Here is a 24482-nt window from a genome sequence, read left to right on the forward strand (position 1 = left end):
CAGTACTCGCAGTCAGACAGAGTAGTGGGAGAGGACAATAGCCCATCTCTTCTGTACACTCCTTATCATTCGTAAAGGGACAAACACATTCTGTTCCCAAGGATAACATTTCTGCCACAAGCATCCATCTTACTGCTTTCCACTAAAATAAGCATTCATTTTATATTAGCTAAAACAACAAAAGAAACCATCTCTACTACAACAAAATATAATATCTCTAATTGACTATATCAGCTAATAGCATAGATTCTCAAGGGGACGGTCAATACCTTCTGAGAAGCCCACACCCACCATTAGTCCTCCGCGCACACAGCCATTAGCAGATCACTCTAGGACTCGATGACACTACCTGGGCACGGGGAAATAGATTCAAGGAAAGTCCCGTTATCTCCATTGTGGAATAACCCGAAAACCCAGAATTAAATTATATCCTGGCCTTCCAATTTAATGTACCAATATGGACATAAAAACCTGGAGTAACTCAGCAGATCAGGCAGCATCTCTGGAGAGAAGGAATATGTGACGTTTTGGGTTGAGACCCTTCTTCAGATTCAGGGGAAATGGAAACAAGGAATATGGACGGTGATGTAGAGATATAGAACAAATGAATGAAAGATATGCAAAAACGTTACAATGATAAAGGAAACAGGCCATTGTTGGATGTGGGCTAATACCAATATTTTGTGCTCCGCTATATTTATCAGACAAAACAGCTGACATTTCCGCTAGTTGTCGGGCGGCGACTTCCACATCCAGGTCTGCCCAAGGCTAAGGTCGACTCTTCCTATCCCCTTGACTGACTGGTTGGAATATTGCGTGCAATTCTGGTCACCCCTTTGCAGTAAGCATGTGCAGTTTCAGAGAGGATGAAGGAGAGATTTAGAAACATAGAAAATAGGTGCATGAGGAGGCCATTCGGCCCTTCGAGCCAGCACCGCCATTCATTGTGATCATGGCTGATCATCCACAATCAGTAACCTGTGCCCAACTTCCGCCCATATCCCCTGATTCCACTAGCCCCCGGAGCTCTATCTAACTCTCTCCTAAATTCTTCCAATGACTTGGCCTCCACTGCCCTCGGTGGCAGAGAATTCCACAAATTTACAAGAATGCTGCCTGGATTAGAGGGTATTAGTTATCAGGGGAGGTTGGGCAATCTTGGATGGAGCATTGGAGGTTGAGGGGAGACTTGATAGAAGCGGCAGGTGCGAGGAAGATGCTGCTAGTGGTGGTGGACAACATGGACATTGTGGCCTGAAGGTCCTGTTCATATGCCGTACTATTCTATCTCTAGTACTAAGCACCCCACGTGCCTGCGCTGCCCTAGCAGCTGCGGCTTGCCTGCAGTCCGTTTGTCTTTTGTGTCTTTTGTTGTTTTTTGTCTTAATTGTAGTATTTAGATATGATGTAGTGTTTTTTGTGGTTGTGCACTATGTTGGGGGGGGGTGGGACTGTAAAATTGTCTCTTCCGAACGTAGACCCAACCTTTTTTCTGGGTGGTGTCTCCGTTGCCGCTGCGGCCTACCATCGGCCAAACACCTGGAGCTGGCGGCCTCCACCTGGGACCACCTGGGACCACCTGGGCTCTGGTTGCAGACCCAGCGGACCGGACTAACCATCTGCGGAGCTGGCAGCCTTCGGAGGCCGCGGTGGCGCTGCGGGAGCGGCTGCGACTCGCCTTCTGAGGCACCGGCCGCGTGAGAATGATCAGCCATGATCACATTGAATGGTGGTGTTGGCTCGACGGGCCGAATGGCCTCCTCCTGCACCTATTGTCTATTGACGTCGGAAGCTCGCAGGCCCTGCCCTGGATGGAGGCCGACATCGGGAGCTCCGGCAGCGGCAGCGTCTTTGCCCGCCCCGAGCCGCGGGGCTTGGGTCGGCCCACCGCGGACCTTTCACCGTCCGGCACGGCCTGAAATAGGCCGGGGGATTTTCTCTGCCCGGCGTGGGCTTCAATGTCGGGAGCCCCGACCGTCCCGGCGTGCAGCGGCGGCGCTTTCACCCGCCGCGGATCGCGGGGCTTGGGTCGGCCCGCTGCGGACCTTTCACCGTCCGGCGCGGCCTGGAACGTGGCAACTTCAACAGCCTGACCGCGGGAGAAGACGGCAGGGGAAGAGAAAAGACATTCTGGCCTTCCATCACAGTGAGGAGGGCACTGGAGGAGACTCACTGTGATGGATGTTTCTTTTTGTTTGGTGTTGGTTTATGATTGTGTGAGTTATTGCTTATTTTTATTTCTCTTATTGGACTGTGGGTAATCTTTCATTTCATTTCATTTCATTTCATTTCATTTTATTTCGTACATGTTAAAAGACATCAATTAAAAAAACAAAATAAACAAAAAAAACAGGAAAAAAATACAAAGAATTTCATCCATTACTTAACGTCTTTACATGTGCGAAAAGGAGTAGGAAGAAGTGTGAACTTATTTAATCCTACCCCCATTCCCTAATCAATATTTATCAAGTGTTATCTATAATAACTAATACCTAAAATACCTATATAACTACATATATACTCACTCACCCCTACAATCATATGAATATACCTATTTACACAATAATGTCTATATTAACTATATCTGATATATATACATACATTAGGCCAATCATATATATACATATACCCGACCATTTACATACAAAATATAAATACAAATATAGTCACCCACCCGTATAATAGGCCGTGGGATTTTCTCTGCGCATTTATGTGTATGTGACAAATAAAATTGACTATTGACTGTCCATACAGTCCCTGCTCCTGATTCTCAGAAGACCCTTGGCTGAGTCATTTCCTCACATGCAGATCCTGGTGTCAGAACTCGACACTACAACTGTTGGACACTTCCAGCACTCAGGGCCTCTTCACCGGTGAGGCCAATGTCCCAGTTAGATGACATCTTTCTACGTCCAATGTGCAAGTGAGTATCTGCTCTGTCCTCCGAACTGTTGTCGTTTGGCGAAATTTGAACTGTCAGGACAAGTGGATAGACCAGTAACTTTAAAGATCGTTTTTGGCTTACCTTTGTCCATTCTGATTCCTTCAGACTTGTAGTTGTTTGCACCTTTGGTCGTGCTCCTGTGGTCAATCACTGTCCGCTGAGGACCAGTGACTAGATAGCGATAAAAGCTTGAAACATTCCTTGCAGCCCAAGTTAGCTGTTACTCTGATAGTGGAGGAAGTGGCTCACCAAAAATAACTGAAAAAAGAAATAACAAACTCAACACCAAGCTCTGAGTATCATTAAGCCAAAGATGTACCCTGAATTTTCAGCTATTGTTGAATGTTTCAGACAGACTCTAGATTGATCCCTGGGATGGCAGGACTTTCATATGAAGAAAGACGGGATAGACGAGGCTTATACTCGCTGGAATTTAGAAGACTGAGGGGGGATCTTATTGAAACATATAAAATTCTTAAGGGGTTGGAGAGGCTAGATGCGGGAAGATTGTTCCCGATGTTGGGGAAGTCCAGAACCAGGGGTCACAGCTTAAGGATAAGGGGGAAGTCTTTTAGGACCGAGATGAGAAAACATTTCTTCACACAGAGAGTGGTGAGTCTGTGGAATTCTCTGCCGCAGAAGGTAGTTGAGGCCAGTTCATTGGCTATATTTAAGAGGGAGTTAGATGTGGCCCTTGTGGCTAAAGGGATCAAGGGGTATGGAGAGAAGGCAGGTACAGGTTACTGAGCTGGATGATCAGCCATGATCATATTGAATGGCGGTGCAGGCTCGAAGGGCCGAATGGCCTACTCCTGCACCTATTTTCTATGTTTCTAAACTCCAACGTTCCCCCATCAGACCCCTCAGTGCATTCCATACATTCACAGTGAGTTTCATATTAATGGAACATTAATCTTTGCAGTATCTGCAATAGAGTGTAAGCTACCCCAGCAGAAATGAGGTGCTAGTTTTACTGTTTGTGTGTGGCTGCACGCTGTCAGTGGGGGTGAAATTGGGAGCAGTTGTGTCGATTGTCCCTCAGCTTCACTTGGACCATCTTTCATCCTCCTTGATAGTTCGCTCCATCTCAGGTGAGGCCCTATCCACAGGCACCATCAATGAAGCCACAAGACGTGGGGGAGTCGCTGATTTGGTCGCTATGAGAATTGCTGTGTTTGTCGTAGATCGTTTTCATTAGACTATTTCCTCAGGAGGTGCCAAAGAAGGTCCAAGTGAATGTGAAGGCAAATCTGTAACAAACACACCGACTACAACAGTTAGAGCGATGCCACACCTAAATGTAAAACGTAAATGCCAAACTCAGCATCGTTAACATTAACTTCTTCAATTCAAGTTTCACCCTCCCCGGTTCACACGTACCCCTGACCCTTGGGGCCATTTTAGGTCAAACATGGTCCTATCACCCACAATCCATGTTTCCAGGGTCACACACTGTCCGATCCCTGGAGCCGATCTTCACCTAAGTCACACACTGTTCCACTCATCTATCTTTCCCGATCACACAATTTCCCCTTCTCCAGGGCCATTTTCTCCAGATCACACTTTCCTATCTGACCTTGGCCCACCTCTCGGATCATAACACTGTCCCATCCCCCGCGGTCCAATAGACAATAGACAATAGGTGCAGAAGTAGGCCATTCAGCTCTTCGAGCCAGCACCGCCATTCAATGCGATCATAGCTGATCACTCTCAATCAGTACCCCGTTCCTGCCTTCTCCCCATACCCCCTCACTCCGCTATCCTTAAGAGCTCTATCCAGCTCTCTCTTGAAAGCATCCAACGAACTGGCCTCCACTGCCTTCTGAGGCAGAGAATTCCACACCTTCACCACTCTCTGACCGTAAAAGTTCTTCCTCATCTCCATTCTAAATGGCCTACCCCTTATTCTTAAACTGTGGCCCTTTGTTCTGGACTCCCCCAACATTGGGAACATGTTTCCTGCCTCTAATGTGTCCAATCCCCTAATTATCTTATATGTTTCAATAAGATCCCCCCTCATCCTTCTAAATTCCAGTGTATACAAGCCCAACCGCTCCAGCCTTTCAACATACAACAGTCCCGCCATTCCGGGAATTAACCTAGTGAACCTACGCTGCACGCCCTCCATAGCAAGAATATCCTTCCTCAAATTTGGAGACCAAAACTGCACACAGTACTCCAGGTGCGGTCTCACCAGGGCCCGGTACAACTGTAGAAGGACCTCTTTGCTCCTATACTCAACTCCTCTTGTTATGAAGGCCAACATTCCATTGGCTTTCTTCACTGCCTGCTGTACCTGCATGCTTCCTTTCATTGACTGATGCACTAGGACACCCAGATCTCATTGAACTCCCCCTCCTCCTAACTTGACACCATTCAGATAATAATCTGCCTTTCTATTCTTACTTCCAAAGTGAATAACCTCACACTTATCTACATTAAACTGCATCTGCCATGTATCCGCCCACTCACACAACCTGTCCAAGTCACCCTGCAGCCTTATTGCATCTTCCTCACAATTCACACTACCACCCAGCTTAGTATCATCTGCAAATTTGCTAATGGTACTTTTAATCCCTTCGTGCAATGGTAAAGAAAGGTCTCTAGATCCTTAGACGTCTTAGGGGGTTTGACATGTCCCGAACAAACCTCACTAACATCTACAGATCCGCCGTAGAAAGCATTTTATCGGGAAGCATCACAGCATGGTTTGGGAACAGCTCTATCGAAGACATTTCAGAGGTGTGGATGTAGCCCAGACCATCACACAGACCAACCTCCCTTCTACTGACTCCATCTACACTTCACACTGCCTCGGCAAGGCCATCAGCATAATCAAGGTCCAGTCTCACCCCGGTCACTTCCTCTTCTCCCCTCGCCCATCTGGCAAGGGGTACAGAAGATTGAAAACGCACACTTCCAGACTCGGGGACAGTCTCTTCCCAGCTGCTATCAGGTAACTGAGCCACCTTCCCACCAACTAAAGAGTGGTACTGGCCTTCCATCTGCCTCATTGAAGACCTTCAAACTATATTTAATCATACTTTAGTGGACTTTATCTTGCACTAAACACGAGACAATAGACAATAGACAATGGGTGCAGGAGGAGGCCATTCGGCCCTTTGAGCCAGCACCGCCATTCAATGTGAACATGGCTGATCATTCTCAATCAGTACCCCGTTCCTGCCTTCTCCCCATACCCCCTGACTCCGCTATCCTTAAGAGCTCTATCCAGCTCTCTCTTGAATGCATTCAGAGAATTGGCCTCCACTACCTTCTGAGGCAAAGAATTCCACAGATTCACAACTCTCTGACTGAAAAAGTTTTTCCTCGTCTCAGTTCTAAATGGCCTACCCTTTATTCTTAAACTGTTGCTCCTTGTTCTGGACTCCCCCAACATTGGGAGCATGTTTCCTGCCTCTAACATGTCCAACCCCTTAATAATCTGATACGTTTCGATAAGATCTCCTCTCATCCTTCTAAATTCCAGTGTATACAAGCCTAGTCGCTCCAGTCTTTCAACATATGATAGTCCCGCCATTCCGGGAATTAACCTAGTAAACCTACGCTGCAAGCCCTCAATAGCAAGAATATCCTTCCTCAAATATGGAGACCAAAACTGCACAGAGTACTCCAGGTGCGGTCTCACTAGGGCCCTGTACAACTGCAGAAGGACCTCTTTGCTCCTATACTCAACTCCTCTTATCCTGAGACATTGTATCCTGCATTGGTGCAGTGTGGATGGATTGATAGTAATCATGTAGAGTCTTTTCGCTGACTGGAGAGCACGCAACAAAAAATACAACTAAACTAAGCTGAACGCTGCATTATCTCTCTGCTTTTCATAATGTTAGAGGGATTCGGCTGTTGGGCTGTAGAATGAAGCTACAGTGAAGAGACAGAATAACTGTGTTGACCGATGCGGTCCGTCGCACAACAATGAGATGATATTTACATCCACTTTGACAGAACATTACTAACTGATGGGGCATATCATTACAATTTGATCTTGATTCCCCAAACATTTTACAGTGTTCCCACTTCCTGCAAAGTCCAGAATCCACACTCCTACTGCCCTGTTGACGCGCCTCTCTAATATTCCTCAGACCATCCTGGCCACAAACTCATTTTACCCCTGTACCCCTGAAGGTACAGGAGCCTGAAAATGTCCAGGTTCAATAACAGCTTCTTCCCTACAGCCATCAGGCAGTTAAACACTGCTACCTCCAAATAAATTCTGAACTAATAGACTTGGGGCCATTGGTTTTGTCTTTTTGCACCATTATTGATTTCTGTGTGTGTGGGTGCGTGTGCGTGTAAATACACACACACTGAATTTTTATACTCGTTTATTATATTGTTTACAATGCTCTATGTTTACATACTCTGTTTCAAGAATTTCATGGTTGTATCTGGGGTATATAACAATAAAACACTCTTGACTCTTGACACTGGGACTGCCTTGAATTCTATCACAAGGTGTGGAAAATGTGACCTCTGCAACAGGCAACAGGAACGCAGATATGACTACTACAAGCACAGGATCAAACCGAAGTCAAGGCTTCCCAGGGCTCTGATCTAAATGTCCTTCCACCATTTAAAGGCGATTGTAAACAAAGACCGAAATAAAGATCAGCTGTGATAGCCGCCTTTGAAAACCAAAAGGATCTGCTGCGTCTGTGTGGAAATTATTCTTGCCTCAATCCGGCCGATCAAGTAGAGGATTGAAGATAGACACAAAAAGCTGGAGTAACTCAGCGGGCGGGACAGGCAGCATCTCTGGAGAGAAGGAATGGGTGACTTTGAGTCGCTTCTCGGCCTTTTGGCTAAGATCAAGTGTAGTATCTGTTCTGGCACAATCTAATGTTCTTATAAGAACAGGGTAAGTATAAGAGCAGTATTTGCATTAGATCATTGACGAGGAGCGGAGGTCAGGAGCACGTGTCTGGTTTAGGGGTGGATCCATGCTGGTTGGGTAACCAACCTAACACCCTTATCCAGGTGGGATGGCAGTAGCAAGTGGAGCTGGAGGGCAGGGTATCCGGAATACCCTGCGTGTATCGGTGAAGGACCTCAAGGAGGGGAACCCTTTCTCAAGGGATCTCTTCATCAAGAAGGTGCTGCTGGAGGCCTGTGGATTCAAGGCCGGGGACATCTTCTGCCTCCAGGACTTCCCAGGTAACGGATACTTCGACGTTACCTTCCAGAACCCGGCGGGATGGCAGAAGTTGCTGCAGGACTTCCGGGAGAAGGGGAATGAAGCCCCGCTGTCGCTCCTGAAGGTGCAGCCGCTCTTCACCCTCCCCACCCAGAGGGAACGGATGATCACGGTGCACATGTTTAACCCACATGTGCCCGTCGTGGATGTCCTCACCTTCCTTGCGCGCTACGTCGAAGGGGCCGGAAACTGCGTGGACATAAAGGACTTGTTCGGGATCTGGACGAGCAAGAGGCAGGTAAAGGTGAAGCTGAGGGTGGACGGGAAGGGATTCATTGTCCACCCTCCCTCGGTGTTCGCTATCGGAGGGAACCGGGGCTACATGACGTACGTGGGGCAGCCCAGGGTGTGCAGGAAATGCAACAAACCTGGGCACGTGGCGGCAGAATGCAGGACAGTCGTCTGCAGAAACTGCAAGTTAGAAGGCCACGAGACAAGGGATTGTAAAGAGAGTAAGAGCTGCAACCTGTGTGGGGAGGCAGGCCACCTTTACAGGGCCTGCCCTAAAAGAGCAAGCACTTATGCACAGGCGATAAGAGGGGCCGCTGCCAGCACCCCCAGGGTGGACGAGACGCCTCCTACCACGGAAAAAGTCCAAAAAGGAAAGGAGAGCAGGGGCGAGGACAACGCGACCACCAGGAGCCCCCAACCGCAGGACAGAGCACCCCAGGCCCCTCCCCACGAGGGTGAGTCGATGGAAGAGGGGGAACAGGAAGAGGAGGAATGGAAGGTGGTACAGTCGAGGAAAACATTGAAGGCTGTGCGCACGGAGAAAAAGGCGGAGGGGGCAAGCAAGTCCCAAAAAAGAGTCCTCTCCCAGGACGAGGCCAGCAGCCTCTCCGCATCGGAGGATGAGACGACCGGGAGGAGCCGACAACGGAGGCAGAGGCAGAGGAAGGAAACGGGGGAGGAGGAAGGTAAGAGAAAGTACGTGTCTGTTGCCCCCCAGCCCCAGGAGACTGGGAGCAGTGCCAATGGGCCCCAGCCCCAGGAGACCGTGAGCGGCACAACGGCCAATGGGCCCCTGCTCCGGGAGACCGTGAGCGGCACAACGGCCAATGGGCCCCTGCTCCGGGAGACCGGGAGCGGCACAATGGCCAATGGGCCCCAGCTCCGGGAGACCGGGAGCAGTGCAGTGGCCAATGGGCCCCAGCTCCAGGACACTGGGAGCAGCGCAGTGGCTTCGCCAGAAAATACACCCTGTGCTGAGGAAGCCACCAACCTGTACCACTACCTGTGCGACAAAAATGTGCAGGAACTGAGCCAGATGATTGGCATGCGGGAGGATCGCCTGGGACAATAAAGGACAATGGAGCTGAAACTGGCATCCTTAAACGTGCGCAGTGTGAAGAGCACTGTGCGATGTGTATCCGCCTTGCAGTACCTGGCCATGGTAAAGGCGGATGTGACTTTTTTACAGGAGTGCGGGCTGCCACACCTTCGCTGCTATCGGAGGTGGTCGCGATGGTGGCCCCACGGACTGTCGGTATGGTCGGGGGGAAATGATTGTCGTGCGTCCGGTCTGGGGATCTTGCTGCGGGGAGGGGGCTTCACCATCACTGAGGTAAGGGAGGTGGTGGGGGGTCGTCTCTTGGTGGTGGATGTAATGTACCGTGGTTCTCCGCTCCGGCTGATAAATGTGTATGCCTCACCCAGGTGGAGCGAGCGGGTGGCCGTCCTCCAGCAGCTCCCACCGCTGCTGGCCACGTCTAGACCGCTCGTTCTGGCCGGTGACTTCAACTGCATCATCGATGCGGCTGGACGATCCGGCAGTGCCAACCACAGACTGGACGGCACCTCCAAACTCCTGGTGGAAACGGTCAAAGATGCAAAGCTGCGCGACGCCTTCAGTGACCCTGCAGGCGGAGTCCAGCCACGGTTCACCTGGTCAGGACCAAACGGTTCAGCCCAGTCCCGGATAGACTTCCTCTTCACATCGAGGGCCGTCACGGTCAGACACACCGACCTCGCCCCGGTGTTCTTCTCTGACCACTGCCTCCTTCAGGCCACCTGTCACCTACAGGAGGACCGGAAGGCGGGCAGAGGGACGTGGAAGCTAAACGTGGAGCTGTTGACCCCGGAGAACGTTAAGGAGCTAAAGAGGGACTACGCATGTTGGAGAACTGTGAGGCCCCTCTTTGACTCCCAGACACTCTGGTGGGAGGCAACAAAGGAGAACATCAAGAAGTTCTTCGTCTCCAAAGGTGTTCAGAGAGCAAGACAGGGTAAGAGGGAACTGTGTCAACTCCAGACAGATTTGCAGCAGCTACTCCTTCTGCAGAGGAGAGGGGTGGATGTGAGGGAGGAACTGAGAGAGTTGAAGGGCTGGCAAGCTCGGCTCTTTACCTCTGAATCCTCCAAGATCATCTTCCGGTCCAGGGTCCGCCATGTTGAGCAGGATGAGACGTGCTCACGTTACTTCTTCCATAAGGTTCACAGGGGGAGCTCTGTGATCAAAAGCCTTAGGGAGGAGGACGGCTCGGTAACATCCTCGCCGACAGACATGCTCAAGATCTGCAGATCCTTTTATAAGGATCTGTACGATGTAAAGACCACAGACAGCACCGCCTCCCAGAACTTCCTGTCCTCCATCACGGAAGTCTTGGACGACAGCAAGCGGGAGAGTCTGGACCAACCAATGACCCTGGAGGAGCTGACTGGCTCCATCCGTTCCTTTGACTCGAGTAAAACTCCCGGAGGCGATGGCTTACCGGCAGAGTTGTACTCGGCTCTGTGGGACTGGGTGGGCCCGGACCTGCTGGAAGTGTACAACGATATACTCCTAGCAGGCAGCATGTCAGACTCTATGAGGAAGGGCAACATCACCCTGATCTACAAGCAGAAGGGGGAGATGAATGACTTAAGGAATTGGAGACCCATCACATTGTTGAATGTAGACTACAAGATCCTGTCTAAGGCCATCGCCAACCGGGTCAAGTCTGCTCTGGGACAGGTGATCCACCCGGACCAAACCTGTGCTGTACCTGGCAGGAAAATCTCAGACAGCCTGGTGCTGCTGAGAGATACCATTGCCTACGTGCAGGACAGACGGGTGGATGCCTGCCTGGTCAGCTTGGACCAGGAGAAGGCCTTCGACAGGATATCGCACACGTACATGAGGGACGTGCTCTCCAAAATGGGCTTTGGGGAGGGAATCAGGAAGTGGATACAACTGCTCTACTCTGATATCTGTAGTGCAGTCCAAATTAATGGGTGGGAATCAGACAGCTTCCCCGTCAGGTCTGGAGTCAGGCAGGGTTGCCCTCTTTCCCCTGTCTTGTTCGTCTGTTGCATTGAACCCTTTGCCGAATCCATCAGGAAGGATGCGAGCATAAGAGGAGTGACACTGCCAGGCAGTGGGGGCACTCAGGTCAAGGCCTCCCTGTACATGGACGATGTCGCCGTCTTCTGCTCGGATCCAGGGTCGGTCCGCAGACTGATCAGCGTCTGCGACCAGTTTGAGTTGGCCACGGGGGCCAGGGTAAACCGCAGGAAGAGCGAGGCCATGCTCTTTGGAAACTGGCCCGACCGATCTTCCATCCCCTTCACCATCAAGCCTGACTTCCTGAAGGTGCTGGGGATCTGGTTCGGGAAGGCTGAGGCGTGTGACAAAAATTGGCTGGAGTGGATAGCTAAGGTGGGGAAGAAGCTGGAGCTGTGGAAGCAGCGCTCCCTCTCCATCACGGGGAAAAACCTGGTCATCAGGTGTGAGGTGCTCTCGGGGCTGCTATACTTGGCGCAAGTGTGGCCCGTCCCTCCCTCCTACGCCAGGGGGATCACCCGGGCCGTCTTCCGTTTCATCTGGGGGTCGGCGATGGACCGGGTGCGACGAGCCACAATGCACAAGTCGGCAGACAACGGGGGTAAAGACGTGCCCAACGTCGCCCTCATTCTGATGGCCACTTTCGTGTGTGGCTGCATCAGGCGGAGCATAGAGCCAAGGCACGTGGGCACCAAATGCCACTACCTGCTGAGGTTCTACCTGTCCCCGGTGTTGCGAAGGATGGGCCTGGCGCAGATGCCACGCAATGTGCCAGTCAGCTGGACATTGCCGAACCATCTGTCGTTTGTGGACAGGTTCTTCCGGACCAACACCTTTGACCACAAGTCCATCAGGCAGTGGTCAGCACGGAACGTCCTGCAGGCACTGCAGGGGAATGACTCCATGGATCCTGTGGCGTGGTTCCCAGAACAGACTGCCCAGCTTGTCTGGCAAAATGCCTCATCGCCAGTACTCACCAACAAGCACCAAGACCTGGCTTGGCTGGCGGTGAGGGGAGCCCTCCCAGTCAGATCCTTCCTGCACCGCCGGAACCTCACTACCAGCGCACGCTGCCCTCGGGGCGGCTGCTACGGAGAGGAAACGGTGGCCCACCTCTTCAAAGAGTGTGGATTTGCCAGGAGAGTCTGGAGAGGTCTGCAGGGGTCCCTGTCACGATTCATTCCGAGCAGCTCCGTCACAGAGGACTCTGTGCTCGACGGACTGTTCCCAGGGTCGCATTCCGAGACTGACATCGAGTGCTGCTGGAAGGTCATCAACTCGGTGAAAGACGCTCTTTGGTCTGCCCGATCCTTGTTGACCTCCCAGCGGAGCGAGCTGTCCGTCAAGGAATGTTGCCGACTGGCCCACTGCAGACTGCAGGAGTACGTGCTGAGGGACGCTCTGAAGCTCGGTGCAGCCAACGCCAAGGCCCTGTGGGGGAGGACCACAGTCTAGGGTCCTTCCGCTGCTGGACATGGGGGGCAGGGTGTGGTGGAGAGAAACGCCCCTCCAAATAAGGGATATGTATGTAAATGTATGTATATGTCTAAGTAAATGCCTGTATTGAATATGTAACCTCCGGAAATGTCGGATGGGTTTGTTTAAAAAAGATGTTTTGTAAATGATATTTATTACATGAATAAAGTATTTTTTGATAAAAAAAAAAAAAAAAAAGACTTTGAGTCATCGCCAGAACTCACCAACAAGCACCAAGACCTGGCTTGGCTGGCGGTGAGGGGAGCCCTCCCAGTCAGATCCTTCCTGCACCGCCGGAACCTCACTACCGGCACACGCTGCCCTCGGGACGGCTGCTACGGAGAGGAGACGGTGGCCCACCTCTTCACAGAGTGTGGATTTGCCAAGAGAGTCTGGAGAAGTCTGCAGGGGTCCCTGGCACGATTCATTCCGAGCAGCTCCGTCACAGACGACTCTGTGATCTACGGACTGTTCCCAGGGACGCATTCGGAGACTGACATCGAGTGCTGCTGGAAGGTCATCAACTCGGTGAAAGACGCTCTTTGGTCTGCCCGAGCTTTGTTGGCCTCCCAGCGGAGCGAGCTGTCCGTCAAGGAATGTTGCCGACTGGCCCGCTGCAGACTGCAGGAGTACGTGCTGAGGGACGCACTGAAACTTGGTGCAGCCAACGCCAAGGCCCTGTGGGGGAGGGCCACAGTCTAGGGTCCTTCCGCTGCTGGACATGGGGGGGCAGGGTGTGGTGGAGAGAGACGCCCCTCCAAATAAGGGATACTGGGTTAATGTCTGTAAATGTAAGTAAATGTATGTAAATTTGGAAGTGAGTGCCTGTATCGAATGTGTAACCTCCGGAAATGTCGGATGGGTTTGTTAAAAAATATGTTTTGTAAGCGATATTTATTACTTGAATAAAGTATTTTTTGATATTAAAAAAAAAAAAACTTTGAGTCGGGACCCTTCAGACTTGACGCAAAACTTCACCCATTCCTTTACTCCAGAGATGCTGCCTGTCCCGTTGAGTTACTGCAGCTTCTTGTGTCTATCTTTGATTTAAACCAGCATCTGCAGTTCCTTCCTACACAAGTATAGGATTGATATGGGAGGTGCAATTTGCTGTGGTGCGAGATTCAGAACTCTGCGTACACTCAGTAGCCGGTCCACAAAATGGATGCCAAAACACACACACGCAGTCTGAAGAAGGGTCTCGACCCGAAACGTCACCCATTCCTTCACTCCAGAGATGCTGCCTGACCTGCTGAGTTACTCCAGCATTTTGTGCCGATCACACATACCCAAGAACAAGTGGTTGGTCTCGGTCTGGAAATCAATTCAAACCGGTTCTGCAATCCACTGTCACAAAATTAGTTTAAAATTCTGTTTAACCCTTTCTGCTGTAGGGAATGTGCAATCCGGATTTAAACATCCACTGTGTAAATGCTCCCTGCTGCATTCCTGGCAAGGTCTCGGCTGGTTTCCTGCTCGCTGTTACCGCAAGTATAAACATAGAATATAGGTGCAGGAGTAGGCCATTCGACCCTTAAAGCCAGCACTGCCGTTCAATATGATCGTGGCTGATCATCCGAAATCAGTACCACCTGCCTGCGTTTTCCACCATATTCCCTGATTCCATTAGGCCCAAGAGCTAAATCTAACTCTCTCTGGTGATCATGGCTGATCATCTACAATCCATAACCTGTGCCTGCCTTCTCCCCATATCCCTTGATTCCACCAGCCCCTAGAGCTCTATCTAACTCTCTCTTAAATCCATCCAGTGAATTTTCCTCCACTGCCTTCTGTGGCAGAGAATTCCACAAATTCACAACTCTCCGGGTGAAAAAGGTTTCTTCTCTCCTCAATTTTAAATGGACTCCCCTTTATTCTTAGACTGCGTCCCCTGGTTCTGGACTCTCTCAACATTGGGAACGTTTTTCCTGTATTTTTCCTGCATCTTGCCTAGTCCTTTTATGATTTTATACGTCTCTGTAAGATCCCCTCTCATCCTTCTAAACTCCAGTGCATACAAGCCTAATCTTTCCAATCTTTCCTCATATGACAGTCCCTCCATTCCAGGGATCAACCTCGTGAACCTACGCTGCACTGCCTAAATAGCAAGGATGTCCATCCTCAACTTAGGAGACCAAAACTGCACATAATACTCCAGATGTGGTCTCACCAGGGAGACCACAACTGCAGAGAGATTTCTTTGCTCCTGTACTCAAATCCTCTCGTTATGAAGGCCAACATGCCATTAGCTTTCTTCACTGCTGTACCTGCACACTTCCTTGCAGTGACTGGTGCACAAGGACACCAAGGTCTCGTTGCACATCCCCTTTACCTAATCTGACACCGTCGAGATAATAATATGCCTCCTTATTTTTGCCCCCAAATGGATAACCTCACATTTATCCACATTGGCCATGCATCTGCCCACTTACTCAACCTGTCCAAGTCACCCTGCAACCTCCTAACATCCACCCAGCTTTGTGTCATCTGCAAACTTGCTACCGTTACTTCTATTTCCATCATACAAATCATTAATACATATTCTAAATAGTTGTGGCCCCAGCACCGAGCCCTGTGGCACTCCACTCTCCACTGCCTGCAATTCTGAAAAGGACCCTTTTTATTTCTACTCTATGCTTCCTGTCTGCCAACCAATTCTCTATTCATGTCAATACCCTACTACCAATACCATACATTGCCAGTCTATTAATAGACAAAAGGTGCAGGAGTAGGCCATTCGGCCCTTCGAGCCAGCGCCACCATTCAATGTGATCATGGCTGATCATTCTCAATCAGTTCCCCGTTCCTGCCTTCTCCCCATACCCCCTGACTCCGCTGTCCTTAAGAGCTCTATCTAGCTCTCTCTTGAAAGCATTCAGAGAACTGGCCTCCACTGCCTTCTGAGGCAGAGAATTCCACAGATTTACAACTCTCTGACTGAAAATGTTTTTCCTCATCTTCGTTCTAAATGGCCGACCCCTTATTCTTAAACTGTGGCCTCTGGTTCTGGACTCCCCCAACATTGGGAACATGTTTCCTGCCTCTAACGTGTCCAACCCTTTAATAATCTTATGGGACTGATGGGACTGAAGGCTGATAAATCCCCAAGGCCTGATGGTCTGCATCCCAGAGTATCTTCTGTTGCTCTTTAAAAGAGTCCCAATCCTCTGCCTTCCCACTCTTCTTTGCTATCCGAGTCAATTCCCGTCTCATCTCGTCAAAGTCTCCATTCACTACTTGTCTCTGAATTAACCAGGTCACTTTCCATCTTAATGCAGAAATTATCACATAAAGACTGGAGATGGGACAATCCTTACCCTGGGTCAGTTCAGATGCCTCCCCCACCGAGAGAGACTATATCAGCGTGGATATAGTTCAAGTAGGGTTGCCAACTGTCCCGTATTAGCTGGGACATCCCGTATTTTAGGCTAAATTGGTTTGTCCAGTACAGGACCACCCTTGGCCATATTAGGCCCGGGCGGTGCTGTCGACCCAGACAGCCTAGGCCCAGATGCTGGTAAACGGAGCTTGTGTATCAACCCACCCCCCCCACCCCGGCCTGGGCGGCCGCCATTACTAGAGCGGGAGCACGTGGCTGCTGACTGGGTGAGGTCACGTGATGACGTCACCTTGTCCCTTATTTGGGAGTGAGATAGTTGGCACCCCCATGTTCAAGTGATCTGGGATCCTCTTTCTGATGTCTTTTTATTATGGCATCATGCACTGAAATCACTTCTGATACAAGCCAAAGCTGCAAACATTATAATGACTTGGACAGGTTGTGTGAGTGGGCGGATGCATGGCAGATGCAGTTTAATGTGGATAAGTGTGAGGTTATCCACTTTGGTGGTAAGAATAGGAAGGCAGATTATTATCTGAATGGTGCCAAGTTAGGAAAAGGGGACGTGCAACAAGATCTGGGTGTCCTAGTGCATCAGTCACTGAAAGGAAGCATGCAGGTACAGCAGGCAGTGAAGAAAGCCAAAGGAATGTTGGCCTTCATAACAAGAGGAGTCGTATAGGAGCAAAACGTCCTTCTGCAGTTGTACATGGCCCTAGTGAGGCCGCACCTGGAGTACTGTGTGCAGTTTTGGTCTCCAAATTTGAGGAAGGATATTCTTGCTATTCAGGGCATGCAGCGTAGGTTTACTAGGTTAATTCCTGGAATGGCGGGACTGTCATATGTTGAAAGACTGGAGCGACTGGGCTTGTATAGAAGGATGAGAGGGAATCTTATCGAAACATCTAAGATTATTAAGGGGTTGGACACGTTAGAGGCAGGAAACATGTTCCCAATGTTGGGGGAGTCCAGAACCAGGGGCCACAGTTTAAGAATAAGGGGTAGGCCATTTAGAACGGAGATGAGGAAAAACGTTTTCAGTCGGAGAGTTGTAAATCTGTGGAATTCTCTGCCTCAGGAGGCAGTGAAGGCTAATTCTCTGAATGCATTCAAGAGAGAGCTAGATAGAGCTCTTAAGGATAGCGGAGTCAGGGGGTATGGGGAGAAGGCAGGAACGGGGTACTGATTGCGAATGATCAACCAGGATCACATTGAATGGTGGTGCTGGCTTGAAGGGCAGAATGGCCTACTCCTCCACCTATTGTCTATTGTCTATAATGAAAGGCCTGGATGGACAGAGTGTGGAGAGTGGGAGAGTCCAGGACCAGAGGCCACCGCTGCAATAAAAGTACATACCTTTAGAAAGGACACGAGGAGGAATTTCTTTTGCGATTGTCGTACCTCAAGGTTGGCGATTCTGTGAAATTCATTGCCACAGATAGATGTGGAGGCCATGCCAATGGATATTTGTAAGTCGATTATTCAGAAATTCGATTATTACGGATGTCGGGGATTACTTGTAAAGTAGGCAGGAAAATGGGGTTGCGAGGGAAAGATTGGCGAGCCACGATTGAATGGAGGAGTAGACGTGATGGGCCGAATGCCCCAATTCTTCTCCTCGAACTTGTGAACATTGTAGTTGTAGTTAATCGGGGACCACCTTTCCCTGTACGAATCGTGCTTGATTTCACTTTTTCCCCTTTAGTTTAGAGATACAGCGCGGAAGCAGGCCCTTCGGCCCACCGAGTCCGCACTGACCAGCGATCCCCGCATATTAACACTAGGGACATTTTATACATTTACCAAGTACGTCCTTGGAGTGGTGGGAGGAAACCGAAGATCTCAGAGAAACGCCATCAGGTAACGAGAAGTTACAAACTCCCTCCAGACAGGACCGGCAGTCGGGATTGATCCCTCGTCTCGCATTCGCTGCGATTCTGTCCTGAGTCACCAAGGACTCAGCTTTGTGGGTGTTGTGGCAAACCACGATCCGACCGTGTTGGACCTGCAGTCAGCTGAACATGTCGGTCTCCAACTCCGCTGGTGTTCCCGGAAATGTCGGATCCAGTCATGATCTGGGCGTTACGTTGTTACTGTGTGAAGTATTGTGTTACTGTGTGAACTTGCATGGGTTGAAAGGCCGAGACAGTTGCGGGGCACGACTTGGTTTCACCGCTGACTCAACAGCAGAGTGTGCGTTTGGGAGTTGGGGGGGGACACCTGGACTGGATGTTTCCACCAATGGGAGTGTACTGCAGCTAGTCCCGTTTCCACCCACCCTCACAGAATGACCAGTCACTTACCCGGGAACGGGCCACAGAGTGGGACGAGGTAGATAGAATAGGACAGATGGAGGAATCACAGACAGGACAACCAAAGGCTGCCTTACACTTACGTGGCGCTCGGATGAAGGTTCTGCTTGGATTTCCGGGTAGGCGGCACAAGTTCCTTCCTCACCCTGCTGAGTTACTCCAGCATTTTGTGAATAAAACAAGTTCCTTCCTTGTTATTCCATCTCAACTAAAGGGGCGGCAGTTCCTGGTTTAGTTCCGCCAACCCCCAAGCAGAGTATCGGACCCACCGCCTCTTCTTCGTGTGACCCGGAGTGAGGGTTTAACCTGCAGAAGGCAGCGTGTGGAATGCACAGCAGGTCAGATATTGTAAGAAAATAGCATAGAAACATAGGGGAAGTGCAACGAGACCTGGGTGTCCTTGTACACCGGTCACTGAAAGTAAGCAGGAAGGTAAAGCAGGCAGTGAAGAAAGCTAATGGCATGTTGGCTTTCATAATGAGAGGATTTGAGTAGAGGAGCAAAGAGGTTCTCCTGCAGTTGTATAGGGCCCTGGTGAGACCACATCTGGAGTATTGTGTGCAGTTTTGGTCTCCTAATTTGAGGAAGGACTTCCTTGCTTTTGAGGCAGAGCAGCGTAGGTTCAGGAGGTTAATCCCTGGGATGGCGGGACTTTCATATGAGGAAAGATGGGACAGACTGGGCTTGTATTCACTGGAGTTTAGAAGGATGAGAGGGGATCTTATAGAGACGTGTAAAATTATAAAATGACTGGACAAGCTAGATGCGGGAAAAATATTCCCAATATTGGGGGAGTCCAGAACCAGGGGCCACAGTCTAAGAATAGAAACATAGAAAATAGGTGCAGGAGTAGGCCATTCGGCCCTTCGAGCCTGTACGCACCGCCATTCAATATGATCATGGCTGATCATGCAGCTCAGTAACCCGTACCTGTATCACTCTGTATTTTATATGTTTCAATAAGATCCCCCCTCAGTCTTCTAAATTCCAGCGAGTATAAGCCTAGCCTATCCAGTCTTTCTTCATATGAAAGCCCTGCCATCCCAGGGATCAATCTGGTGAACCTTCTCTGTACTCCCTCTAAGGCTAGAATGTCTTTCCTCAGATTAGGAGACCAAAACTGTACACAATACTCCAGGTGCGGTCTCACCAAGGCCCTGTACAACTGCAGCAGAATTTCCCTGCTCATATACTCAAATCCTCTTGCTGTGAATGCTAACATACCATTCGCTTTCTTCACTGCCTGCTGCACCTGCACGTTTGCTTTCAATGACTGGTGCACCATGACACCCAGGTCACGTTGCATCTCCCCTTTTCCTAATTGGCCACCATTCAGGTAATACTCTGCTTTCCTGTTCTTGCCGCCAAAGTGGATAACCTCACATTTATCCACATTATATTGCATCTGCCATGCATTTGCCCACTCTCCTAATCTATCCAAGTCACTCTGCAGCCTCCTAGCATCCCCCTCGCAGCTAACACTGCCACCAAGCTTCGTGTCATCCGCAAACTTAGAGATGTTGCATTCAATTCCCTCGTCCAAATCATTAATATACACTGTAAATAACTGGGGTCCCAGCACTGAGCCTTGCGGTACCCCACTAGTCACTGCCTGCCATTCCGAAAAGGACCCGTTTATTCCTACTCTTTGCTTCCTGTCCGCCAACCAATTTTCTCTCCACCTCAACACTGAACCCCCAATACCGTGTGCTTTAAGTTTGTACCCCAATCTCCTATGTGGGACCTTGTCGAAGGCCTTCTGAAACTCCAGATATAACACATCGACTGGTTCTCCCTTATCCACTCTACTAGTTACATCCTCGAAACTGCAGATTCTGGTACACATCGAAGGTATTTATTCACAAAATGCTGGAGTAACTCAGCAGGTCAGGCAGCATCTCAGGTGAGAAGGAATGGGTCAGAGGTTGGTCTACGTGTCATAGGGTCAGAGTGATACACAGTGGAAACAGGCCCTTCGGCCCAACTTGCCCACACCAGCCAACATTTGCTCCACATCCTTCTAAACCTGTCCTATCCATGTACCTGTCCAACTGTTTCTTAAATGTTGGCATAGTCCCAGCCTTAACTACCTCCTCTGGCAGCTGGTTTGGATGAAGGAATTAGAAGTAACACTTGCAAGTTTGCAGACGACACAAAGCTGGGTGGCAGTGTGAACTGCGAAGAGGATGTTAGGAGGTTGTAGGGTGACCTGGACAGGTTGAGTGAGTGGGCAGATGTGTGGCAGATGCAGTATAATGTAGATAAATGTGAGGTTATCCACTTTGGCGGCAAAAAGGAGGCAGATTATTATCTCAATGGTGTTAGGTTACGTAAGGGGGAAGTGCAGCGAGACCTGGGTGTCCTTGTACACCAGTCACTGAAAGTTGGCATGCAGGTACAGCAGGCAGTGAAGAAAGCTAATGGCTTGTTGGCCTTCATAACAAGAGGATTTCAGTATAGGAGTAGGGTAGGAAAATAACTGCAGATGCTGGTACAAATCGAAGGTGTCACAAAATGCTGGAGTAATTCAACAGGTCAGGCAGAATCTAGGAGAGAGGGAATGGGTGACGTTTCGGGTCGAGACCCTTCTTCAGACTGATATCTTTATCTCTGGCAATGGTCCACAAGTGCCAGAAGTTAGCTACCATAGTGCTGGTGCCGAAAAAAGCAAAGCTCACCGACCTGAACGACTACCGTCCTAAGTGCCCTAACTCCGATAGTCATGAAGTGCTTTGAAAGGCTGGTCCCCTCACACGTCAAATCCAACATCCCTGCCTCACTGGACCCACATCAATTTGCATACAGGGCAAGCAGATCCACAGAGGATGCCATTTCTCTGGCTCTTCACACTGTCCTGACTCATAGAAACATAGAAAATAGGTGTAGGAGTAGGCCATTTGGCCCTTCGAGCCTGCACCGCCATTCAATATGATCATGGCTGATCATCCAGCTCAGTAACCTGTACCTGCCTTCTCTCCATACCCCCTGATCCCTTTAGCAAAAAGGGCCACATCTAACTCCCTCTTAAATATAGCCAATGAACTGGCCTCAACTACCTTCTGTGGCAGAGAATTCCACAGATTCACCACTCTGTGTGAAGAAATGTTTTCTCATCTCGGTCCTAAAAGACTTCCCCCTTATCCTTAAGCTGTGACCCCTGGTTCTGGACTCCCCCAACATCGGGAACAATCTTCCCGCATCTAGCCTCTTCAACCCCTTAAGAATTTTATATGTTTCAATAAGATCCCCCCTTATTCTTCTAAATTCCAGAGAGTATAAGCCTAGTCTATCCAGTCTTTCTTCATATGAAAGTCCTGCCATCCCAGGGATCAATCTGGTGAACCTTCTCTGTACTCCCTCTAAGGCAAGAACGTCTTTCCTCAGATTAGGAGACCAAAACTGCACACAATACTCCAGGTGCGGTCTCACCAAGGCCCTGTACAACTGCAGTAGAACCTCCCTGCTCCTAAACTCAAATCCTCTTGCTATGAATGCCAACATACCATTCGCTTTCTTCACTGCCTGCTGCACCTGCACGCTTGTTTTCAATGACTGGTGCACCATGACACCCAGGTCACGTTGCATCTCCCCTTCTCCTAATCGTTCACCATTCAGGTAATACTCTGCTTTCCTGTTCTTGCCGCCAAAGTGGATAACCTCACATTTATCCACATTATATTGCATCTGCCATGCATTTGCCCACTCGCCTAATCTATCCAAGTCACTCTGCAGCCTCCTAGCATCCTCCTCGCAGCTAACACTGCCACCCAGCTTCGTGTCATCCGCAAACTTAGAGATGTTGCATTCAATTCCCTCGTCCAAATCATTAATATACACTGTAAATAACTGGGGTCCCAGCACTGAGCCTTGCGGTACCCCACTAGTCACTGCCTGCCATTCCGAAAAGGACCCGTTTATTCCTACTCTTTGCTTCCTGTCCGCCAACCAATTTTCTCTCCACCTCAACACTGAACGCTCAATACCGTGTGCTTTAAGTTTGTACACCAATCTCCTATGTGGGACCTTGTCGAAGGCCTTCTGAAAGTCCAGATATAACACATCCACTGGTTCTCCCTTAACCACTCTACTAGCTACATCCTCGAAAAATTCTATAAGTTTCGTCAGACATGATTTGCCTTTTGTAAATCCATGCTGACTTTGTCCGATGATTTCACCACTTTCCAAATGTGATGCTATCACATCTTTAATAACTGACTCTAGCATTTTCCCCACTACCGATGTTAGGCTAACTGGTCTATAATTCCCCGTTTTCTCTATCCCTCCCTTTTTTAAAAGTGGGGTTACATTAGCTACCCTCCAGTCCTCAGAAACTACTCCAGAGTCTAAGGAGTTTTGAAAAATTATCAAAATTATCACCTGGAGAGACAGGGCACGTACGTGAGGATGCTATTCATTGACTATAGCTCTGCCTTCAACACTGTCATCCCCACCAAGCTCATCACCAAACTCCACCAGCTAGGCCTCAGCTCGTCATTATGCGACGGGATCCTGGACTTCCTGCTGGAACGACCGCAGGCAGTGAGAATGGGCCCGCACCTGTCCTCCACTATCACCCTGAGTACCGGCACACCACAGGGCTGTGTTCTGAGCCCCATGCTCTACTCCCTCTTCACACACGACTGTGTTCCTGCATTCGACACCAACACCATTGTCAAGTTTGCAGACGACACAACGGTGATCGGGCTGATCACCAACGGTGATGAAACAAACTACAGAGCGGAGGTGCAGAACCTGGCGGACTGGTGCTCTGATAACAACCTGTCCCTAAATACCACCAAGACCAAGGAGCTAATCATCAACTTCCGTAGGTCACATAACGGGGAATACACTCCGATCTTTATCAACGGGGACAGTGTGGAGAGAGTGTCCAGCTTCAAGTTTCTGGGCACTCACATTTCGGAGGACCTAACATGGTCCAATAACACTGCTGCGCTGATCAAGAAGGCACAGCAATGACTGTTGTACCAAAGAACACTGAAAAAGACTGGTCTGCCCCGACAGCTGCTGACGACCTTCTACCGCTGCACCACAGAGAGCATCCTAACGCAGGGCATCTCTGTGTGGTATCTCAGCTGCATGGAGCCGGAGAGGAGAGCTCTTCAGCGGGTATTCTACAGAGCTCAGAAGGTTATTGGGACGCAGCTTCCAGCCTTAGAGGGCATCTACAACACACGATGCCTCAGGAAAGCCACCAGCATTCATAAAGACTCCTCACACCCCTGCAATGGTCTGTTCGAACCTCTGCCATCAGGCAGATGATACAAGGCCTTCTATGCCCGCACCTCCAGACTCAGGAACAGCTTAATCCCCAGGGCCATAGCTGCTATGAACTGGTCCTGCTGGGTGCACCCTCATGAACAGTCTCCTTCGGATGGTCACGTCGCACTGCGACCCGGCACAGACATATTTGCATTTTATACTGTTTCTCATTTTGTTTCTCTGGGTTGTCTAAATTTCTGTTGATTAGCTAATTAATTTATTACATCGAATGGAAGTTGCATTCCCAATCTCGTTGTACCCCTGTGCAATGACAATAAAGATATATTGTATTGTATTGTATGTCTGAAGAAGGGTCTCGACCCAAAACGTCACCCATTCCCTCTCTCCTAGATGCTGCCTGACCTGCTGAGTTACTCCAGCATTTTGTGATACCTTCAGTATAGGAGTAAAGAGATTCTTCTGCAGTTGTATAGGGCCCTGGTAAGACCACATCTGGAGTATTGTGTACAGTTTTGGTCTCCTAATTTGAGGAAGGACATCCTTGTAATTGAGGCAGTGCAGCGTAGGTTCACGAGATTGATGGTGGGACTGTCATACGAGGAAAGATTGAAAAGACTAGGCTTGTATTCACTGGAGTTTAGAAGGATGAGGGGGGGTCTTATAGAGACATATATATTTTAAAATTATAA

The 24482-nt window shown here is 49.5% G+C and overlaps 1 protein-coding gene and 1 pseudogene across 1 annotated transcript in view; one reads left to right on the forward strand and one right to left on the reverse strand.

Moving 5' to 3' along the window:
- The window catches only part of LOC144611113 (NACHT, LRR and PYD domains-containing protein 3-like), a 43575-nt gene extending 41860 nt beyond the window's left edge, over positions 1–1715 (reverse strand). Inside the window, 1 exon segment of the mRNA XM_078430182.1 lies at positions 1617–1715. Coding sequence (XP_078286308.1) covers positions 1617–1715 — 99 coding nt within the window.
- A 6035-nt stretch (positions 1716–7750) lies between these two features.
- On the forward strand, positions 7751–7847 carry LOC144611282 (U2 spliceosomal RNA; annotated as a pseudogene).
- Positions 7848–24482: the final 16635 nt, after the last annotated feature.

This window comes from Rhinoraja longicauda, chromosome 39 (assembly GCF_053455715.1).
Source record: "Rhinoraja longicauda isolate Sanriku21f chromosome 39, sRhiLon1.1, whole genome shotgun sequence".
Lineage (NCBI taxonomy): Eukaryota > Metazoa > Chordata > Chondrichthyes > Rajiformes > Arhynchobatidae > Rhinoraja > Rhinoraja longicauda.